Genomic DNA, 16,842 nt, shown 5'->3' on the forward strand with positions numbered 1-16,842 from the left:
GCTGGCCCACGTGGAAACAGATTGAACAATGCAGACATTGTGCAATGGGTTATTATAATAGCCAACTCCGTATACAACCATACCATCTGAGACTCAGGCATATCATAAAACTAGGGTTCTTGTTGAAGCAGATTATTAATTATCATGAGTCAATTCATAGCTAACAGCATACTCATGATATCTCAGACAATGGCTTCCATGCTTACACATGTTACTGTTACTTTACAGAATTTGTTGACTGGCTAATTGACTGCTTAACTGGCCAACTGGTTGACTGTCTATATGAGCAACAATCAGGAGGCTGCAGGGTATGCACACTGAAATACTTGTTGCACAGGCAGGCGGAAAGCTGTTGTTACTGTCAAGGAGAATGGAGGAATCCGGCTGCAAACTGACACATGGCTTTGCGCAGAACCTGGAGCCCATTCTTCTTTGTCTGGAAATAGTAGCCAACTCCATAAACGTACAACAGATCCAGCCGTGGCACAGCATCTGAAGTTTGTTGCTTCCATTACAATACAGGCCGAAGCAACACATCTAAGTGCAATGAGCTCCGATTGAGATTTCTCATTACAACCAAACAAATCCAGCTTGATGTCACTCAGAGATAGTAAGAACTGCCGATGCTGGAGTCTGAGATAACAAGGGATGGAGCTGGAGGAACACAGCAGGCCAGGCAGCATCAGAGGAGCAGGAAAGCTGACGTTTCAGGTTGGGGCCCTTCTTCAGAAATTTCCTGACCTGAAACGTCAGCTTTCCTGCTCCTCTGATGCTGCCTGGCCTGCTGTGTTCCTCCAGCTCCACACCTTGTTATCTCAGCTTGATGTCACGTCAGATCCTACCATTGATACATTAATTGCAAATGACTATGCTAAAAGGAGTTGGAAGGGTCTCATAGCAGTTCAGCTATTTGCTCACTAACACCTTGCTCAGTTTGCTGGTGGTTCACTGTGTGGATGGCAGTAGCAGTTTATGATTTGTTGTTTGGCCCATTCTTCATGTTTCAAGGACTAGAGGCAATTTGCTTTGCAGCACACAACACCAACACACACGTCCATCATGCCTACCTTCACATCTGTGTCTGTCTTCTGATAGTTTATATCCAAGACTGCAGGATGAACATTCATAAGAACCCTCAGTGTTTGTGCAAAGTCCATTGAGACAAACATCAAAGGATACACATTCGTCGATGTCTATAATACAAAACACAACAAGCTCAGTTAAGAGAGATAGTAAGAACTGCCGATGCTGGACTCAGAGATAACACAGTGTGGAGCTGGATGAACACAGCAGGCCAGGCAGCATCAGAGGAGCAGGAAAGCTGATGTTTCAGGTCAGGACCCTTCTTCAGAAATATTACAATCTGAGTTAAGTTTCCTTTATGCACAGGTTTTTTTCAGCCAATTAATGAATTAGAGCATAAGAACATAAGAACATAATAACTAGGAGCAGGAGTAGGCCATCTGGCCCCTCGAGCCTGCCCCGCCATTTAATAAGATCATGGCTGATCTTTTTGAGACTCAGCTCCACTTACCCACCCACTCACCGTAACCCTTAATTCCTTTATTGTTCAAAAATTTATCTAGTCTTGCCTTAAAAATATTCAGCAAGGTAGCTTCAACTGCTTCACTGGGCAGGGAATTCCACAGATTCACAACCCTTTGGGTGAAGAAGTTCCTCCTGACCTCAGTCCTACTTCTGCTTCCCTTTATTTTGAGGTTATGCCCTCTAGTCCTAGTTTCCCCTGCTAGCGGAAACAACCTCCCTGCCTCTACCTTATCTATTCCCTTCATAATCTTATATGTTTCTATAAGATCTCCCCTCATTCTTCTGAATTCCAATGAGTATAATCCCAGCCTACTCAGTCTCTCCTCATAATCCAACCCTCTCAACTCTGGAATCAACCGAGTGAATCTCCTCTGCACCCCCTCCAGTGCTAGTATATCACTTCTCAAGTAAGGAGACCAAAGCTGCACACAATACTCCAGGTGTGGCCTCACCAGGACCCTATACAGCTGCAACATAGCCTCCCTGTTTTTAAACTCCATCCCTCTAGCAATGGCAGACAAAATTCCATTTGCCTTTTCAATTACCTGCTGCACCTGCAATCCTACTTTTAGCGATTCATGCACAAGGACACCCAAGTCCCTCTGCACAGCAGCGTGCTGTAATTTTTTACCATTTAAAACATAGTCTATTTTGCTGTTATTCCTACCAAAATGGATGACCTCACACTTATCAACATTGTACTCCATCTGCCAGACCTTTGCCCACTCACTTAGACTATCTATATCCCTTTGCAGACTTTCAGTATCTTCTGCGCACTTTGCTCTACCACTCACCTTAGCGTCATCTGCAAATTTTGACACACCACACTTAGTCCCCAACTCCAAATCATCTATGTATTGCTTTTGTGTTTAGTCTTTCTTGAAAATGCTAAATATATTCTGGAAGAATTTTGTAGCTATAGGCCTAGGAATAGATGCTTAATGGAAAATACTACATGGAATATGAGTAGAGAGGTTCAGGAACTCAAATGCATAATTCCCCTAAAATGCATGTACTGGGAATGGCAAAAAGAATGGAAACAGTGTTTTGGAATGTATAAATAAGGACACTTATTACTTAATTTCTGTGATTACTTAATTCATCCCCACACTCTTCCGTGTCTTGGAGTCAGCTAGGAAATGGAGTGGGTGGTAGGGGCTGGCTATGTTGGGAGGGGAATACGAGGGTGCAGTGCTCATCAACCTCCTGACTCAACCAAGATAGTGTCAGATGTGGGGAAAGCCTCCTTACCTGGAAGTCACCTGAGGTCCTTCAGTGGTCAATGAGTGGCCACAAAGGCTTAATCCTATCATGGCCAATATTCTATCAATGGCAGGTGTGTTTGTGGAGAGGTGTGTGTGTGTGTGTGTGTGTGTGTGTGCGTGTGTGTGTGCGTGTGTGCGTGTATGTGTGTGTGTGTGCGCGTGCGTGCGTGTGTGTGTGTGCGCGCGTATGTGTGTGTGTGCGTGTGTATGTGCGTGTGTGCGTGTATGTGTGTGTGTGCGTGTGTATGTGTGTGTGTGTTGGAGGGGATGCGGGGTGGGGGCTGGTTAGTAGTGCTGTAGTAAAAGCCTGCAGTCTCCCAGCAGCTCATCAAGAAACACAGAAGTGTCGAGGCATAGAAGAGGTCGTTCAGCCTACTATGTCCACACCAGCTCCCCAAATGATCATCATTACCTGCTGCCAGCCTGCTTTCTCCCCCATTTCTACCCGAATAATCATTCTCCTGAATTCTTCAGTTGGATCTGCATCCACCACTCTTCCAGCTGGTGCATATCTGTGTACATATCCACCCAAATCCCTCTGCTCCTGCACCCCTTTTAGAATTATATGTTTATTTTATATTGCCTTTCAATGTTCTTCCTTCCAAAACGCATCACTTCACACTTATTGCATTGAACCTCATTTGCCATCCATTCACCCACTCCACCAACTTCCTTATGTCCTTTCAGAGTTTTGCGCACATCTCCTAACAGTTTACAATTCTTCCAGGTTTCATGTCATCTGCAAACTTTGTAATTGTCCCCTGTTCCAGACCAAGTTCCAGATCATTCATATGTATCAGGAAAAGCAAGGGTCTAAATGCATCAGATTGAGCACAGTGTTTTTAAATACTCCATGCCTGGAAATTTTAAATAGCGTAAGTTAAGCAAAAGCCAGAGTCAACAATGGGTTGGGTAAAACAAGTAACTGAGTCTGTCTTAGTGCAAGGGACATGCATACATTCTTTCTGAGTTAACATAGAACATAGAACATAGAACATTACAGCTCAGTACAGGCCTTTCGGCCCTCGATGTTGCGCCGACCTGTGAAACCAATCTGAAGCCCATCTAACCTAAACTATTCCATTATCATCCATATGTTTATCCAATGACCATTTAAATGCCCTTAAAGTGGGCGAGTCTACTATTTTTGCAGGCAGGGCATTCCACGCCCTTACTAGTCTCTGAGTAAAGAACCTACCTCTGACATCCGTCCTATACCTATCACCCCTCAATTTAAAGCTATGTCCCCTCGTGCTAGCCATCACCATCCGAGGAAAAAGGCTCCCACTGTCCACCCGATCTAATCCTCTGATGATCTTGTATGTCTCTATCAAGTCACCTCTTAACCTTCTTCTCTCTAATGAAAACAGCCTCAAGACCCTCAGCCTTTCCTCATAAGACCTTCTAACAGGTCTAAATTACATTGCAATTATTTTAAAAAGTTCAAATACCTCTGCAGCTCTTCAGGTTATTAACTGGTTCAAACCCTTGGTTACAACTGCATTGGTAGGATCCATCCACATTTATACAATTTCCATTGGCACAAATGTCAAACGTTAAGCATTCATTCTCATCTGAAACAGGCATAAAAAGATCCTAATGTTAGAGCTGTTAAGTTTCAAATTTGTTTTTGTTTTAATGATTGCAGAAGGATCCAATTACAGAACAAAACAACCAAAATGCACAAGCATTTTTTCACAGTAAATAGTTGTGACAATTGATAACTCACAAAGCTGACAGGAGTAACACTGAAATAATGTAGAGCGCAAGTCTCTGAAGGCAACACTTATTAAGAAGAGAAGAAAAAGTTTCCTTTGTTCTAACAGTTCCGTGAAGCACACACTATCAAGAATGCTTGCATTGGTCCCAATTGGCAACAGTGCCTCTTGGACGTACTCAAGGACTGAAGTCATTCATCCAACAAGTAAATAACAGGCTTTGTGTAGCACTTTCCATTGTATGGCAACAGCAAGAATATAAGGCAACACTTCTCATGACACAAGTTCCAATTCAGTTTTGTTTTAATCACTCAAATGACAATTTATTTGGCATTATCTCCCACCTTCTCATCACTATTTTGCTCTTTATTTATGAGGTTCTGAATCATGTTGGGATAAAATTTTATGAATGTCATAATTTTTCCAGTTTCCAATCCAAGTGGCTTGTTTTTTATGTATGTTGTAGAGCCGTACAGATCTGCAGCACAGAAACAGACCCTTCAGTCCAACTCACAGCGACCAGCCATCCCAATCTGACCCAATAAAATCGAAAGAACAGCAGATGCTGTAAATCAGAACAAAAACAGAAATTGCTGGAAAAACTCAGCAGGTTTGGCAGCATCTGTGAAGAGAAATCAGAGTCAACGTTTCGGGTCCAGTGACCCTTCCTCAGGACTAATATTAACTGGGAAAATGTCAGTTTATGTGCACAAGATAGGGTGAGGGAGAGTGTAAAGAGTAAACAATACGTGGAGAGAGCCCAAAGAGAAAGAAGAACAGTTGGACAGACAAAGGGGATGATAATGATCGGGCTAGGAGGGTGAATAGCTGTCAATGGGGACAGTTAGCGACTAACAAAGGTAGTGAGTAATGGCAGGCTATGTGATAACAAGACCTGGTGTGTGGGGCAGGGGGCTGGGACATGGGGAGTTCAGGGCCTAAAACTATTGAACTCGATTTTGAGTCTGGAGGGCTGCAGGGTCCCCAAAATGAGGTGTTGTTCTTCCAGCTTGCAGTGAGCTTCACTGGAACACTGCAGCAAGCCAGAGACAGAGATGTTGGCCAGGGAGCAGGGTGGTGTGGTGTGTTAAAGTGGCAGGCAACAGGAAGCTCAGGGTCTTTTTTGTGGGCAGAACGTAGATGTTCTGTGAAGTGGTCACACAGTCTACACTTGGTTTCTCCAGTGTAGAGGAGACCACATTGTGAGCAGCGAATGCAGTAGACTAGATTCTGTGAAGTGCAGGTGAAGTGTTGCTTCACCTGGAAGGTATGTTTGGGCCCTTGGATACTGGGGAGAGAGGAGGTAAATGGACAGGTATTACATCTTCGGTGGTTGCAGGGGAAGGTGTGAGGCTGTGGGGATGGTGCGAGTGAAGGAAGTGTGGACAAGGGTGTCCTGGAAGGGACAGTCCCTGTGGAAGCTAGACAAGGGAGGGAAGGGGAATATGTGTCTGGTGGTGTTATCTCACTGGAGGTGGCAGAAATGATGGCTGATGATCTTTTGGATGTGGATGCTGGTGGGATGGTAGGTAAGGATAGGGTGAACCCTATCGCTGTTGCAGGAGGGAAGAGAAAGGGTGAGGACGGAAGTGCGGGAGATGCGTCGAATCCAGTTAAGGGCCCATCGACAACAGAGCTGGGGAGTCCTTGGTTGAGGAAGAAGGTGGACATTTCGGAGGCTCCCTTGTCGAAGGTGGTCTCATTTGAACGTGTGCGACGGAGACGGAGGAACTGGAAGAATAGATCGAGTCTTTACAGGAAGCAGGGTGTGAGGATGTATAGTCCAGGTAGCTGTGGGAGTCAGTGGACTTACAGATGATATTAGTGGCCAGTCTGTCCCCAGAAATGGAGACAGACATATCAAGGAAGGGAAGGGAGGAGTCAGAGATGGACCAGGTGAAAGTGAGGGCAGTGTGGAAATTGGAAGTGAAATTGATGAATTTTTGCAATTCCAAATGAGAGAGGGAAGCAGCAAAATGATATAATATGTTATGATATCATTGATATATCGGAGAAAGAGTGGGGGACGGAATAGAATTGGAACAAGAAATGTTCCACGTAACCCACAAAGAGACAAGCATAGCTGGGGCCCGAGTGGGTACCCATGGCCACCCCTCTGACCTGAAGAAAATGAGAGGAGTTAAAAGAGAAGTTGTTGAGGGTGAGGACGAGCTCGGCCAAGCAGAGGAGGGTGGTGGTGGTGGTGGGTGGGAATGGTTCAGGTCTTTGCTCCAGGAAGAAGAGGAGAGCCCTGAGACCCTCCTGGTGGGGAATGGATGTGTAAAGGGATTGCACATCCATGGTAAAGAGGAGGCGGCTGGAGCCTGCAAACTGGAAGTTTTGAAACCGGCGTGAGGTGTCAGAGGAATCATGGATTTACGTGGGCAGGGATTGGGCCAGGGAGAGAAGACTGAGTCAAGGTAATAAGAGGTGAGTTCTGTGGGGCAGGAGCAGGCAGAAACAATAGGCCTGTCCAGATAGTCCTGTTTGTGGGTTTTTGGAAGGAGGTAGAAGCGAGCTGTGCAGGGCTGGGGAACTATCAGCTTGGAAGCAGTTGGGGGTGGAGGTCATCAGATGAAATGAGATCAGTTACTGTAGTAGATACAATGGCCTGATGTGTCGTGGTGGGGTCATGGTCCGGGGGGGGGCGCGATAGGAGCAGGTATCTGAGAGCTGGTACTCAGCCTCTGCAATGTAGAGGTCAGTACGCCAGACTACAACAGCACCACCCTTATTGGCAGGCTTAATAACAAAGCCAGGGTTAGATCTAAGTGCACAGAGTACAGTCAGTTCAGAGGGAGATAGGTTAGATTTGGTGAGGGAGTAAGAGAAATTCAGGGCCAGAGGGAGGGGTCCAGGTGGAGGGAGAGTATTGATTCTAGGCGAAGGGGTCTGTGGGACAGGGAGAGGACTCTTGTCCAAAGAAATGAGCATGGAGGCAAAGACAGCAGAAGAAGAGTTCAACAACATGTCATGCCCAAAATTTGTTAGTGTGGGGGCGCAGAGGGATAAAGCTGAGGCCTTGCTGAGAACAGAACGTTCAGCATCGGAAAGCAGAAGGTTGGGAGGGATGGTGAATACCCAACAAGAGGTGGGGTTGGGGAGGGGATGGAGTCTAAGGGAAGGGGACGGGAGGAAGGTTCTGGAGGGCCATGGGTATCTCTGACTTGTGGGTTTTGATGCCTAAAAGGAAAAAAAGTTTCTTATTAGCACGATGAATGAGCTGGAGGATGAAGTGGAACTGTGGAGTGGTGCAGCCCTGAGCCAGTATGATGCAAAGTTGCAGAAGAGAAATGTTGAGAGTGTGCATATGATGCTGCATGGCACTGAGTGTGGTTCCCAGGATGTAGCGCGAGCAGCTGTCTGTGGAACGTTAAACATCACGGAGATATCTGTGATCCTGGGAGGATTCAAAACGTGAAGGATGAAACTTGAGTTGGAATCCACGTGGGGTGAGTCTGAGCCAGAGGCAGTCACTGAGGAATGTGATATGGCTGTGGAAATGAGTTTTAGCAAATACTTGGTTGAACACCAGGAGTGACAGTGAAATTAATGTCGGTGGGCAAGAGAAAGGATTGGAAAGGAAATCCCGTTGGAGAGAAGAGCAGAACTCTTTAACTCCTCTCATTTTCTTCAGGTCAGAAAGGTGGCCATGGATACCCAGTCCTGCCTGTCTCTTTGTTGGGTATGTGGAACATTCCTTGGTCCAGTCCTATTCCGGCCCCCACCCACAACTCTTTCTCCGATATATCAATGATATCATTAGAGCTGCTTCCCTCTCTCGTCCTGAATTGCAAAAGCTTATCAAATTCACTTTCAATTTCCACCCTGTCCTCACTATCTCTAAATCCTCCTTTCCCTTCCTCAACATTTCTGTTTCCATTTCTGGGGATAGACTGGCCACTAATATCCATTACAAACCCACTGACTCCCACAGCTACCTGGACTATACATCCTCATAACCTGCTTCCTGTAAAGACTCCATCCCATTCTCTCATTTCCTGCATCTCCTTCGCATATGTTCTGATGATGACAACTTTGACTAGGGAATCTCTGAAATGGTCAACTTCTCCCTCAACTTCCCCTGGTGTAGAGCGGGCTGGAGGCCCAAGCAGAGTAGGAACAGCCAGTGGACTGGACGCCTAACTGGAATGCAGATGGCCAGTGGTCTGGACGCTTGAGCGGAGTGGGGAAGGCCAGTGGACTAGACGCTTGAGCGGAGTGGGGATGGCCAGTGGACTGGACGCTTGAGCGGAGCAGGGATGGCCAGTGGACTGGACGTTTGAGCGGAGTGGGGACAGCCAGTGGACTGGACGCTTGAGCGGAGCGGGGAAGGCCAGTGGACTGGACGCTTGAGCGGAGCAGGGACAGGCAGTGGACTGGACGCTTGAGCGGAGCAGTGACGGCCAGTGGACTGGACGCTTGAGCGGAGTGGGGATGACCAGTGGACTAGATGCTTGAGCGGAGCAGGGACGGCCAGCAGACTGGACACTTGAGCGGAGTGGGGACGGCTAGTGGACTAGACGCTTGAGTGGTGTGGGGACGGCCAGTGGACTGGGCACTTGAGTGGAGTGGGGACGGCCAGTGGACTGGACGCTTGAGCGGAGCGGGGTTGGCCAGTGGACTGGACGCTTGAGTGGAGCAGGGACTGCCAGTGGACTGGACGCTTGAGCGGAGCAGGGACGGCCAGTGGACTGGACGCTTGAGTGGTGTGGGGATGGCCAGCAGGGCAGTGGACGGTGTTGGACTGTGGACCGGTGCGGGTGGTCAGCAGTTTGCGAGCCCAGTCAGACCATGTGTAGAAGCCCCCTGCGCTGATCTACTGTAGGCCCTTTATGGAGAATATGTATTGCTTACCTTCTTAAATTTATTTCTCCTTTTATCATTATACTATGAATAAATGTAATGTAACCTTTTCCTTTATTTTTCCTTCATTTCTCATTTTGTGTCGAAGTTCTGTACCTACATACTTTGTACCTGAGAATGGCACCATGTGGGGTTGCCATTGTAAACTTTTCACTGTCCTCCTGTACTTGAATGCATGTGACAATAAAGCTAATTCTAATTCTCAATGTAGAGCTGATGGTAGAGCTTGTGGAGAAAAAATCAAAGCAGCCTGTAAAACGTTACATGCAGTGGTTTTAAAAAAAAGTGCCCTCATAGTCTAGGACAACAAAAAATATCCAAAAATGTGGTCATTTTTAAAATTCACTCATGTGATGAGGGCATCGCTGGCTAGGCAGCATTTATTACCCATCCCTAATTGCCCAGAGGGCAGTTAAGGGTCAACTGCATTGTTGTGGGCCTGGAGTCACATGTAGGCCAGGCCAGGTAAGGATGGCAGTTTCCTTCCCTAAAGAACATTAGTGAACCAGATGGGTTTTTCCTGACAATTGTCAATGGATTCACGGTCATCCATACAGACTCTTCATTCCAGATTTTTATTGAACTCAAATTCCACCATCTGCTGTGGTGGGACTTGAACCTGTGTCCCTAGGACATTACCTAGGTTTCTGGATTAAGTTAATCTAGTGATAATACTACTTGTCCATCACCTCTAGTGTCTTACATTCATTGCACACATTCAAAGAACAAATAAAAAGGTGTAGTTTTTCTTTTACTTTCCAAATCGTAGTTATTAATATAGATCAAGAAAGCAGTGTCCCTGGAAACTGCACCTAGGGACCAGCATTTTATATTTTCCAAACCAGAAGGTAATTTACCTGTAATGGCAACAGTTTTGAATGGATGATGATAGTACCCGCGGTCAGAAAACTATTAGCATGGCCGTGTTAGTGAGGAGTTGGATGGAGATGATTTGAGGCAACAGATGAGATTGAAGAGATGAGGAAAAGAGCAAGTATGGGACTGGGGAAAAGCTACATGGCTTGACTTTCCCATCCAGAGTCAGAACTCTAATTTTGATGCCGGCGGCCTGGTATTTGGCTGGAGGGCGGGTCTGGCACGAATTTAGCAGTTACAGGAGAAGGAATGGATTAGGGACTATACAAGTGCCAATTTAAACACATCATGGATGTGGCTATTGTTTTATTGAAGGAACCGAGCAGCGATAGGAGACAAAAAAAATGCGCCTGAATGAAATGACCCCTCAACATTGATATATTTTGATGAAACTCTCAAGGCCTGCTCCACAGCTGGGGCACCTCTGTATTCAGAATTTTCCTTTTCCTCCTCTTCCACCAATGAGTAGGATGTCCCATTCTAAGACATTACCTTCCTTAATTGCAATTAGTTAAATGTTGAGGGAATGGAAGTTCCTGTTGTTGAATGTCTCTGGGTGGCCAATAGGTGCCTTGATGATGACATGTATGAAACTGACAATATCTTGCATGTGGAAGAATCCAGTAATTGTTGGCCAATCCTACTGTTCTTTTCACGTGAAAGTCCCTATCTGACTGGAATTGAATATACGCCGGATCTTGCAAATTGGACATCAGTGAGTGTGGCATGAAAGATTGTGCTGCCTTCTCTCTCTCCCCCTTCCTCATCTGATGTGTATGGCTCCACCTCTCCTGCTAATATTACTTCTCCTCATTTCTGCAGCTAAAATGTGAAATGCCAGCTATTGCCTTTCTTGCATTCAACTGGACTCCATTTTATCTCGAAGCTTTATCCAATTCTTTTATGCTGTCATAATGCCAGGTGGGTGAAAACATTCTGCATTGCCCATGCACATGTTGACCATTCTTCAGTTTCTGCATTGCCAATGTATCTGTGCATTAATGGCATAGCACTCCTCTCAGTCATTTTCCTTTTATGGAGTCACTCAAACTGTGGGCAGAACTAACTCCCAGCTGCATCACCGCATTTTACCACTGTAAATCTAGACTGCAGTGGACTGATCTTGCAGTCCCAAACTATACTCAAACAAGTTCCTTCACTAATTTATTTCCCTCATTGCAGAATCATTGCAGATTTCAAGGCCTACATGCCCTTTCCCATTCTGATGGAATTTGCTTGCAGCTGTCACAATGAAAGGAAACCAGCACACTGCCTAGGAGTACTATTTACAGTGTCCCCTGCCTCTCACAAAATGTAAATCCTGAACTACAGTTACTAAATACCTACAGATGAAAAATAATTTAACGTTAATTTTGAACAATCCCATACTCTTGTTCATTTTTTGCATCAGGTCATGTCTCTTCTCTATAATAGACTGTGCATTTGCTGTGTCAGCCACAGCTCGAATGCTAGTGTTCTCATCTCTCAATCAGAAACTCGTATGCTGAAGTCACACTACAGAACTTGAGCACAGGATTATATCTTGACACTTTCGTATTGCCTGAGGTAGTGCTGCACAGTTGGAAGTGCTGTCTCTTAACTGAGAGATGAAGCTAATACCTAGAAGCAAATTACTGCAGATGTTGGAGTCCATTACTGAAGACAAAGAAAATACCTAGCATCTGTTATAAAGGATTGCGGATACTGGTTAATTTGAATATAAGTTTAGGAAGTACCTGAACTGTTTGTTTTTTAGGGTTACTAAAGGATATTTTATTAAAAGACATTTCTTGGAAGTCACGTGGCTTACACTAAGTAAATAGTCAAGATTAATAGCTGTTGGATTTACTGCATGTTGCTTGTCTTCAGTTAACTATTAGATTTACTGGAAGTCATCAGTCTGAGTTTGTGGCTGTCAGGGGGATGGTAATTTTGGATATTATCCGGAGTGCAGCTTGGGTACAACCTACTGAAAAAGAGAAAGTCCCGAGATCAGCCTCTGAGAAAGAGGTACAGTACAACAGCCGAAATTCTGAGCCAACTGTGTCCTGAAAAGCCTTGGAATTTGGATAATTGTGAAAAGCAAGCCTGTGTTTACCCAGCAATCTGCGCCAGGACAGCATGGTGGCTCAGTGGTTAGCACCGCTGTCTCACAGCGCCAGGGACCCAGATTTGATTCCACCCTCGGGCATATTTCTGTGTGGAGTTTGCACATTCTCCCTGTGTCTGCGTGGGTTTCCTCCGGGTGCTCCGGTTTCCTCCCTCAGTCCAAAAATGTGCAGGCTAGGTGGATTGGCCATTCTAAATTGCCCATAGTGTTCAGGGATGCGTAGATTAGGTGGGTTTACAGGGGGATGGGTCTGGGTGGGATGCTCTGAGGATCATTGTGGACTTGTTGGGCTAAAGGGCCTGCTCCCACACTGTAGGGATTCTATGATAATGAGAACAAGCACACTGACTGATAGCCATCCTAAATATTTCAGATATCCTTTGTTTTAAATTCAAGAACTACTGGCGAAAGTTTTTTTTCCCCAAAATTAATTCTGCAAGTAGTTTTACTTTTTTTCATTAAATGATGTGTACATGCTGGGGTTTATTTAGGAAGGTGAATATCTATATTTTCACGTTTCAAATTTTGCGTTAATCATCTTTATAGATTGGCTGAATAATTCCTGTTTTCAAAATAGATCAATAACTTTATTATTCATTTACGAAACCCGGTTGATAGATCATGTTATCCTAAAGCTTATTCCCATCTAAGACAAAGTGGCGCACCACTTCCACTGCAATTGCCCTCTACAGGCAGTCCCATGGTTGCAAATGGGTTCTGTTCTGGAGTCTGATTGCAAGTCAATTTTGTTTGCAAGTCGGAGCACAATTCAGGATGACAGAAGTACAGCAAAATGTTCGTTTGTCAGGGCTTTAAATTTTAAAACCATGTATGGGATCGTGTTTGGTAGGTACAAGCATTTGTAAGTCAGATGTTTGTAAAGTCGGGGACCCCCTATACATCCTCCACTACAGATGCACAATGGCAGCCAGTATGTGCCTTCTACAAGATGCACCACAACAAGTTGCAAGAGCTCCTTCCAAACCTCTGCTCCCAACCAGTTTTGAAGAAAGGAACAGCAAATGGATGCAAATACCACCACCTGTAAGTTCCTCTCCTTATCACATACTATCCTGACATGGTACTATATCATTGTGTCTTTACTGTTGCTGAATCAAGGAACCCTCCCTGCCACAACACATGTACTGCTGCAACTCAAGGCAATGGTTCACCAGAGCTATTTGAGATGGACAGTGCTTGCTGGTCTTCCAAGTGATGTTCATAATAAAACTGGAACAAAAACAAAGTTGCTGGAAAAGCTCAGCAGGTCTGGCAGCATCTGTGAAGGAAAAAAACAACAGATTTATCGTTTCAGTTCCGGTGACCCTACCTCAGAACTGGGTTTGCTGATTGACCATTTACAACACTAGGACTTATCAATGATAAAGCTGAAGTATTCCAGGTCTCTTACATTTTACTTTCATTTATTTCAGCACTATTCATGTTGCTTATTTTCTCTACCGTGTGCAATACTGAAGTACACTGCCTTGCATTTAATTTCATCTGCCCAGCCCATTACATCACTTCTTATTTGTAGTAATTGATTCCATTGATCATCCTCATTATGAGCTGGGACCTGAGCTGGGATCCAGATTGGAGAAGAGTGTGTGTGTGTGTGTGTGTGTGTGTCTGTGTGTGTGTGTGTGTGCGTGTGTGCGTGCGTGCGTGAGAGAGAGAGAGAGCACGAAGAGGCCTTGATGTGGAAACAGAAAAAGCCAAAAACCTGACCACACTTATTATCTGCAATTTATTCTTATTTTCTAAGTATGTACAGCGTGCAATGATGTTATTAAACATGTGATGTGACAATTTTGGTAACAGTCTCTCTTTCCAAGTGCACTCCAACATATAATAGATGTCCTGTTTTCTTGGTATTTGTTGGTAACACAAATTGGGTAATATAATTGAAAAGCTCAAACAAGTTTCTTAACAGTTTAGATTAAAAAATGCAGCAACTATGTAAGTACCTCCTGCTACTCTGAGTATGCACCTTCTGCTACTCTGTTCCATGCTGGGCTGAACTTGGCAGTGGGCCATATGGATTATATCTCAGTCTTTGGCTTATTAGCATTTAAAGCAGCACAGCTCCTGAACCCCATGAACAACATCCACCTTTTCTCCGCCAGTATAATTTTTTTAACTCATTCACTGGCTGGACCAGCATTTATTTCCTTCCCTAATTGTCAAAGGCGTAGTTAAGAGTCAACCACATTGCTGTGGGTCTGGAGTCACTTGTGGGCCAGACCAGGTACCTTAAACAATTTCCTTCCCTAAATGACATTAGTGAACCAGATGGGTTTTTCCAACAATCAACAAAGGGTTCATGGCCATCATTAGACTCCCAATTCCAGATATTTATTGAATTCAAATTCTACCATCTATCGTGGTAGGATTTGAACCTGGGTCCCCAAAACATTACCTGGGTCTCTGGATTAACAGTCCAGCGAGAATATCACTCACTTGTTGCCTCACTTGGATAATAACACATAGTCAGGGTGAAAATATGTATATGTTACGGTAGTTACAAAACTGCTTACACAGAAAGAGAGAGAATAGAAACAATTAAGAGTTTAAGAGTCAAGACAAAGCACTGGTGTTTTGGCCGTCCTTCAGGATATTGTGAGGATGAAATCTTTGGGAGATTTGTATTTCACAGTAGTTAGTCTTTGACTCCCAGACATGTTGGATTTGGGAATGTTGACATGTTGTTTGTCACCTTGGTTTTCCAATGTCCAAGCTTATTTTTGTGTGTGGTTTGTTCACAATTGGAGTATTGTAGAGTTCTTTGACTTGGCTTCTGTTTCTCTCAATGTTGCTTCATTAGGTTTTGGGAGTTCATGGGATCTAGCTTCATTTAGATATCTCTGTGGGTAACCATGCCTTTGAGGATGGCCTTCTGAAGGAAACAGATTTGTGTTGACAATGCTTGTTTGAGTGACTCAACATATGTTGACCACCCTGCTGCGATACATATAGGATGTCTTTCCTTAAGAATTCTCTTAATGAAGATGCTTTGCTGAAAAAATTAGCATTCGTGGCCAGAGGGAGTTTAAAAAAGGAGACATTTCTGCAGGTCTTCTTTGTCTTGGGAAGTAGGCATGTGTCTTAGATCTACAACATTGTCCGTATCAGGACATAGCCCATAACTTGAATATGTACAGCCGAAAAAGTCATTCTGACCTACATTCATCTGACACTCCTTGCTGTTGATGACAAATTCCTCAGGATGCCTTCAGTGAGTGTAGATTTAAGTCGTGCTTTTCATTGGTTTTGCACATCACAGCAATATCATCGGGAAGACAAACACTTTCAGGATATCTTCCGTAATTCTGTCTCTAATGTCCTAAAACATCTTGAGTGACGGACAGATTGAAAGGTAATCTCTGGAAGCAGTATCCCCCAAGTGACGTGCTGAAAGTAGTGATTTCCTGAGATCCCATTACCAAATGAAATAAGAAATATCCTTGTTTGGGATTCGGCTTGGGGAAGAATTTAACTTCTGTGAATTTGGGATTCAATTCCTCTGATGTTGGAAATTTATGTGGGCATCTCTTTTACAGGAATGTTTAGATATCTGGAGTTTGAACATGCTCTGAACGTACCACATTTCCTCAGTATGCACATATTAGAACACCAAGTTGTTCATCCTACTCTTAAAGCTTCTCTTGTATGTGGAACACTGCACTTTCTATGAAGGGGGTTGTTTGATAGAACTGTGTCATCATTTTCACGAGTCGATGAAATACACCTCACTTGCCCAGATGAATGCAGCTCCAAAAATACTCAAAATTTGACAGCACCCAAAACAAATCAGACACCTGAGGAAGACACCTGTGTTCTGAGGAAGGGTCAATGGACCCGAAACGTTAACTCTGTTTTCTCCTCCACAGATGCTGCCAGGCCTGCTGAGCTTTTCCAGCAACTTTGTTTTTGTTCCTGACTTACAGCATCCGCAGTTCTTTTGGTTTTTAAATCAGACACTTTGGTTGGCAGTACATTCACTCCCTCCACCATCAATGATCAGTAGCAACAGTGTATACCTGTCTATAAGATGCACTGCAAAAATTCATCGAGGCTCCTTATACAGCACTTTCCAAACACATGACCACTATGAACTAGACATGGGAAGACCACCATCTGGAAATATATCGCTGTTCCTTCAGCATTGCTGTGTCAAATTCCTGGGATTCCACCCTTAACAGCATTATCGGTGTACCTGCATTAAATGGACTGTAGCGGTTCAAGAAGGCAGCTCACCACCACCTTCTCAAGGGTAACTATGGATGGGAAATAAAAAAGGCCCAACCAGCGATGCCCACATCCCATGAGTGAATAACTTCCAAGGCAAACCAAACTATAAGACTACGCAGAGATTACCAAGTCAGAATTAACCAAACAATAGATGAAAAGTTTCCTCTAATGATTTCTCAAAAAGTTATTGCAGTGTCTATTGGATCCA

The 16,842-nt window shown here is 44.4% G+C and overlaps 1 protein-coding gene across 1 annotated transcript in view; it reads right to left on the minus strand.

The window, feature by feature from the left end:
- LOC109934543 (latent-transforming growth factor beta-binding protein 2-like) overlaps positions 1 to 16,842 on the minus strand; it is a 312,512-nt gene that overhangs the window by 88,834 nt on the left and 206,836 nt on the right. The window contains exons 19-20 of the mRNA XM_048600033.1: positions 4,265 to 4,387; positions 1,068 to 1,193 (exon numbers count right to left, since the gene is read on the minus strand). Coding sequence (XP_048455990.1) covers positions 1,068 to 1,193; positions 4,265 to 4,387 — 249 coding nt within the window. The remainder of the gene's footprint in view (positions 1 to 1,067; positions 1,194 to 4,264; positions 4,388 to 16,842) is intronic.

Source organism: Rhincodon typus, chromosome 8 (assembly GCF_021869965.1).
Source record: "Rhincodon typus isolate 14 chromosome 8, sRhiTyp1.1, whole genome shotgun sequence".
Lineage (NCBI taxonomy): Eukaryota > Metazoa > Chordata > Chondrichthyes > Orectolobiformes > Rhincodontidae > Rhincodon > Rhincodon typus.